General features: G+C 42.7%; 1 protein-coding gene across 1 annotated transcript; it reads left to right on the forward strand.

The window, feature by feature from the left end:
• Nucleotides 1–1,782: 1,782 nt before the first annotated feature.
• Nucleotides 1,783–2,691, forward strand: LOC118473441 (protein PRRC2C-like). Its single transcript, XM_035962821.1, has 2 exons — nucleotides 1,783–2,503; nucleotides 2,585–2,691. The coding sequence occupies exons 1-2, from the start codon at nucleotides 1,804–1,806 to the stop codon at nucleotides 2,689–2,691; spliced, it is 807 nt and encodes a 268-aa protein (XP_035818714.1). The 5' UTR covers nucleotides 1,783–1,803.
• The last annotated feature ends 4,150 nt before the right edge of the window (nucleotides 2,692–6,841 follow it).

The following is a 6,841-nucleotide window of genomic DNA, read 5'->3' on the forward strand; positions in this document are numbered from 1 at the left end:
CGAAGCATAAAAGCTCTTCTTTACGAAGCATGAAAAGAAGGGAATGTGTTTTTTCGCCGAAGGCTCAAAAACGGTATGTACAAAAAAGTTTCGTGCATCGCAAAGAAATGAATTACAAAACCATTCATATATTACATTCAAAACCTATGAGCACCGAATATTACAAGCATAGTCCAGCAAATGTAACATTAATATTCTAGCAATGTTTTTACAAATAGCTAGTCTTCTTCTTTCAGGACTTTCTCTGCAGCTTCGGTTAGTAATTTGGTGACAACTTCGTCCACAATAGCTTCGACCATATTAATAATTTCTATTGCCTTCTTTGTCTCTGGGTCGGCCAATGGGTCGAAGGGCTCTGGGGGAGGAGATAGTTCAGCTGCAGTAGAAGATATAAATTAGTTCGAAATCACAAAAATAAATAACAAAGTTAAAAACCATTAAGTAATACCTATCCGTCTTTCAAGTTCAGCAGCTTTTTCAGCTGCTTTTGTTGCTTCTCGAGTGTCATGAATATCTTTTTCACTCTTTTTCATTATTTCATGGGCCATCCCTTGGTCGCCATTTTCCCAGATATCAGTGAAAATTTTTCCCCCTATTAAGCTTGCTTCGGCCGAGGGGTCCTTCGTATCATCAATAGACAAAGCAGCTTCGGCTTGGGCCCAAGTTTTAACATGTTCACACCCTGCTTTCTCCAAAATAGCTGCAACTCCCCTCGCGCCAGAGAACGCGCAGACGTCCCCGCGGTCGCTCAAAATTTCTTCAAAAGCTTCGGCTTCGCTGCTGATCCACTCAATTGGGCCCTCAGGATCGCCTCTTATGAAGTTGTCTTCACTCGAGTACGCGCCCACGTTGGCGAAGCTAGTTTTTATCTTTTTGACGCATTCTACAGATTTTTCAAAACATCTTTCTTTTGATGAGCGAAGCTCTGCGACTGTTTTTTCAAAATAATTTTTCTAGTACTTGCTGGCGCTGTGACACCCCAGGTGTCAATTTCGGGTTATGTCGGGAGATTTATCCTAATCTCGGATGCTCAGTGAAAATCTCTATTTCTCGCTCGCATATGTCTCTGATTATCCAGACTATTCGTACACATTTCATGAAATTCGGAATTATTCAGTCTCATGGAAGGCTAATTTTGGAGCCTGTTAAAACTTTTATCCTCAGCACGAATGCAAACTCGAAGATCATTCTCGAATTATAAATCTCATTTGAAGCTCATTTAATCAAACTCTCAACGACTGTTATTTGATCTGTGTCCGGATCCAACTCCTCGAACTTCGATCGATGTCCGACTATTTTATCCGAGTATGTATTCTTCAACGAGATACTCAGTACGTCGCCCTCTAATTAATTCTTATCCGACTCGACTCATACCTCTGTGTTCGATCCTGATTTAAAAATCAACCTCGGTGATAATTTTAAATATCGCGATTTATCTCTTTCAATCATAAATCCAAAAGCCAGTCATATCTTAAGACGATTTATTTTCAAATCTTGCATAGTGAATTATTTCCGAGCGAATTCAAATCAAACTCTCGGCCGAATTAATCGCTCAATCGTCCGTTCGTCGAAACTCTAATTCGCTCTGTTCTCTGTAGAAACAAATTTCGCAGGAACATTTTTATTCCGGGAAATAAATTAGCGCAGCCCAATTACATGTTTTGGGCCAGCCCAACCCAGCCCAATAGGCCCACTAGGAAACCCTAACCCTAGGACTTGTCTATAAATAGAAGGACCCCTCACTTGCACTTGGCTTTTATTCACCTACCCCCCTAGCCGCCACCTTCTTCTTCTTTTTTCTCCATGTCTTCTTCTTCCACACGGCGTGCAGCAGGGAGCTCAACTCCACCTCCCTGCGTGCTCTCTGCTCCTTGCTCCATGGCGCTCGGCAGCAGGACTGCTCCATGGGCGTCACCTCTCACCTTCTTCCTCCCTTCCTCCCCACGGCTGCAGCTCTCCCACTGCTCCCTCACGCCAGCAGCAGGGAGCCCAGCTCCTCCTAGCCATTTGCTCGACGCTAATGTAGCAGGACGCACGGAGCCCTCCATGGCGTCTCCTTCCCTGGCCGCGTCCAAGGCCGACAGCCAGCCTCCCCTTCCCTGCTCTTGCCGTGGCGAGCTCCCTTCCTCCAAGCGCTCGGCTGCAGTGACCTCCCCTGGCCTGAGCTCGAACAGCCGGTCTTCTTCCCCAACGCCGGCCTCCATGGATGCACGGCTCCCACTCCCATGGCGCCCCTGCTTTTCCCTGTCCGGCCAGGAAAACGCCCTTCCCTGTTTTCCTCTTCCCAGCACGCCAAAGCACCCTGCTGTTTCTTGCGCCCTATTTTTTTCCATGGACAGCAGCAGGAGCAATGCCGCCCAGGCCCCTGCTCCTCCCCTCTTCCCCACAAAACAGCAGCCGCAGCGAGCCGCCGTCGTCCATGGCGAGCAGCCTCTCCCCTCGTCGCGTGACATCACTCTCGTGCTCGCTGCGCAGCCCATTCACGACGCCGTCAAAACCCATGGTGAGATTCCTCGCTGCCCTTACTGCTATCATTTTTTGTGCGCGGTAAAACTGTTGAACCACTGAGTGATGTTAATCGCAGCTAGACGTTGCCGCGGAGCCACGCGCGATGCCTGTTTCGGTGAAGCCCCTAAACCGTGGACGCATGTGCAACCCGAATCCGAGTTTGACAGGTCGATAGATTTATGATTTACAATTGATGTGTTTCGATTGATGTCATGCATACAAATATGGTGTATATTGAAGTTGAAGATGTGTGGCTGCGATAGTTATTTTGTACGTCATAGGAATTGGTCGCGGTTGTATTAATTGATTGTTAAAATGCTTCGTCATAAAATATTGTGTTCGCGCGGCAAATTTAAATAAAGCCTAAAGCATGCTCGGTGACTTCCGTAGTCGGCTAATGAGTTAGTCTAAGATAATTATATTTTATGTATTTATCGTTGGTGTAGGTTAGAGTAGATTGAAAATATAAGTTATGCAACATGTTGTTGTTTGAAGATGAGATGTGCAAATAATCAGTTTGGTGGTTCACTCGTCTAGTCGATAGTTGTTATAAATATTTGCGCTAAAAATTGGTCATAAGAGTGCAGTGGGCATGTGGTGTTGGTTGGATGTGATAAGTAGATTACAAGTGTGGGTTTGTCGAAGCACCGTGATGTCGAACGTGTATATCGAAGTGCATTGTAGTGGTAATTGCGTTAAGTTAATCGGTAGTGTCTCGAGTGCACGCCACAATATGGTTGTATGCGAGACATAGTAAAATAAGGTGTGCTCGATGGGGATGTTCAGTCGTTGTAGGTGGAAATTGTCTTTGCTTAAATAGAGAGGTGGTGACATGCCAAAGTAGTCATCGCTTCCTCTATGTTTATATGTCGAGTCAAAATGCGGGGTACTAGTGGTACGCTAGGCGGTGTCCAAATAAATTAACCGGTCGATGTGGTAGTGGTTGTGCGTGATTTATTGTTAGTGAGTAGTTGGAATTCCGAGCTATATGAGGATTATGTTAAAAACTAGTAGGCGGCGTGTAACTGCGTTCGTATGGTGAATAATAGGTCGGTAGGTATTGTTGATGCCAGTAGCAAATGTAGTCTTATGGAGTTTTACGCCATGTGTAAATGCCTCCACGATAGATCCCAAAAATGTGCTATTTAGGTGACTTGTGTGTTAACTAATTCAAGTTGAGCAATGGTTGAGAAACACTGATCAATCGGCTCCAACCCATGTTCTTGAGTTACGATGTCTAAAATGGTTCGCTAGGTCTTCTACTGTGATTAGCCAACTCATGTTAAATAGGAGTCAATTTCGTTAAGTGTTTGTTATATATGTGTTGTTTCGGATTGCGATGATAAGAGGCAAGCCGACGTGTAGGATGTATAGCGGCCTATGTTGTTGTGCTAGTTAGCCGAATTAATAGATGACTTGGTTAAGCTCGTAGTCACGATGATTTGCTTATTGTAGTCTAAATGTGTATGTTTATGGTCGCGGATGAAAAGTAGTAGTGCTCATGTGATGTCTAATTTAAAACGCAAATTGTTGAGTGATTGTCGTGAAGAATGCGTTGTTAATTGGTTGTAGTAATTTTAGTGCACTAAATGACTTGAATAAAATTTGCAAGTCAAATTATTGGTTCTAATTTGATTGTCTTAACTCGAACAAATAGTAAAGCGTTAGAGTAATTCAAGTCTCTCGAACGCGGCGGTTCTTGAATTATATATGAGCTGAAATTTATTGATTGCTGTTTTGGGCTGCACGTACTGTTTTCGGTGTGCTGTATGTTTGATGAACTAACTTGTGTTTTCTGTAGATATGTGCTATAGAAAGGTAGTAGATAACTTTATTATCTTGCTGGTGTTAAAATTTGACAGCCATAGGTCTGACCGTTTAGGAGTTGTGCTTTTTACAAATTCAGTAACTGAATCTGTCCAAATTCTGTACAGATTTCAGAAACTGCATTGTTTGCTCAATTTAATTTTGCCACCTGTTCATGGTCGTTATAAGAAAGTTGTAGATGCTTTTCTCATCTTGTTTGTGTTAAAATTTCATAACCATAGGCCTGACGGTTTAAGAGTTATGAATTTTACAAAACGGTTGTTGTGTTGTGTCCACTGTCAGAACAGATTTCAAAAACTGAATTATTTGATTTGGTTAAACATAGAATCACTTCTTAGTGATTATAAAAGTTATGTAGTTCTTTTGCTTAGCTTTCCAAAACATCTTGGATCACTCTTTTTGGTGATCTGAAGATTAAGTTGTGGATGCTTAAAGTGTGAAGACTGAATCTGTCTATTTCTGGACAGCACAACCTTCATAGTGTATTTTATCCTTGATACATACTAAACTAGCCAGTGATGTTTATAAATAAATTGTAGAACATTTAATTATCTTTCCAGAAAGTCTAGAATCACTTTGTTTGGACGTCTGAATCTTCAGTTGTGAATTGTTGAAGTTGCAAGTCTGAATCTGTCCAAACCTGGACAGATCTCTTGTGTTAGCAATTTTAACCTTGCTAAGTGTTGAATCTTGTTGAGGTGAAAATACCAAAGCTGTAGAGCACTTTTTAAGCTTTCCAGAAAGTCCTAGTTTGTGATGGATAGAAGTTCCGTAGTTATTGATGCCTATGTCCTGTTTAAACTTACGTTGTTTTGGTTGCGCTTGTGTGGTCAATAGGAGAACAAATGAAGGATTAAGATGAGCGTAGTAAATGTGTGTACTAGCGATGTTGTATTTGTGTTGCGTAAATATACAAAATGTTTGTCGTCTTTTAGTGGTGTTAATGTTGTGCGCTCGATGATATGTAGTTAGCTAACGCTAGTGTGTGTGGTTGCTTATGATGTCTCGCTACTTAGTGTTTAATTCGCTAGCATGTATTTAAAGTATCTTGTGCTATTTCATTATATTCATACATATGCATCTTGCATCTCATTTAGGACCGAGAGATGAAGATCGTGCAAACGATGTGGTGCCAACCACAGGATGCAGTTGGTGGACGACCTGAAGAATGGTGGACTTACCCAGTTGATGCTCGCCAAGCGAGTACCTTCCCCAGCAAACGCTATCTAAGTGTCAAATTAAAGGCAAGCCCCGGTTTTATGCATAACCGTTTATATATGCTATTTTACTACACTTAATATTTGTACGCTTGTACTGTGCACTTAAGTGTAGGAGTTGACTGGAACCTTAGTTGCATGAACTCAGGATTCCTATTGAGATGAATACTAGTATGCTAGGTCGAGTAGCTGCTTTATTAAATAGGGATCTCGGTAGAAGTCGAGTGATTTTTCTAGCACTCGCGCGAGGTCAGGACATTGATTGTACCCACTTTCATATCATACTGATGTTGGTCTGTGGACACGGATCCATGGGGATGCGTGGTCTATGAGATGAAATTGGAATAAGGATTAAGGTGTGGATACCTGTGTCAAGCGTTTGAATGTACTAAACATATGCCGAGAAATATGGTAAATCGGTAAGCCTAGTACCTGAGTGAACCTGGCAGTGGACATATCCCCTCACGTGACCTGAGACGAGGTCTCCCATTCCGGTTATGGTGGGTACAAGTGCGGTCACTGCACGACGGCAGTCGGGGTCAGTGAGGCATTGTACGCCAAGGCGGTGAGCCCTGATCCGCTGACGGGGAATCGATGGGGACGGTTGATTTGTGTGGGGACGGAGTGCCCCTACATGTCGTGTGTTTAGGTTTACCTTGCAAGGATAAAAACTCGATTCGAATCGTCTGCTTCTCGCAGCTAATGAGACTGCTTGATCCATTGTACTGCATTGAGTAATAAGTGGAAATGAGGTGACTGGCAAAAAGATGTTGATTGATAAAATGTTTGATACCATGTATGAATAGCTAGGTACTCATCTAGTCTAAAGGATTTTACTAAAAATTGAAAAGCTAAAACTTGTTTTTAGACTCAGCTAGTGCTTTTGGCAAACCAAACCCCTCAGCCAAATAGCTGCATGTCTAGAGGTAGAGGAGTAGACTCCTCACACCGGGTAAGTCTAGCTGAGTATTAGTATATTCAGCCTTGCTTGTGGCATAATTTTTGCAGGTACTCCTTAGGATGATTGGTTGATGGTGTGACTTGGCCTTCATCCCTGCCACCGGGATAGGCGGTCGAGGGGGTTATTGCTTCCGCAGGAGAGGACCAGGAGGAGTAGCGTGGCTAGGCTTCGCCATGTTACCCGGTTTTCTCCGTTAGTTATTTCTGCTGCATTAAAATTTATGGTTATTATTTCTGAAACTCTGATAATGTAATTACTACTGATACTTATTAAATTTGTGGTATTATGTTTTATTGTATTTCTCTGTTCCTCACCTTCGAGTGAGCTA

Source organism: Zea mays, chromosome 9, assembly GCF_902167145.1.
Source record: "Zea mays cultivar B73 chromosome 9, Zm-B73-REFERENCE-NAM-5.0, whole genome shotgun sequence".
NCBI classification, from domain to species: Eukaryota; Viridiplantae; Streptophyta; class Magnoliopsida; order Poales; family Poaceae; genus Zea; species Zea mays.

Bases quoted from the DNA above. Each gene is read 5' to 3' on its own strand.
- LOC118473441 (XM_035962821.1), top strand. From the start codon at position 1,804: ATGTCTTCTTCTTCCACACGGCGTGCAGCAGGGAGCTCAACTCCACCT. The intron at 2,504-2,584 runs GTGAGATTCCTC...TGTTAATCGCAG, and splicing joins CGACGCCGTCAAAACCCATG to CTAGACGTTGCCGCGGAGCC.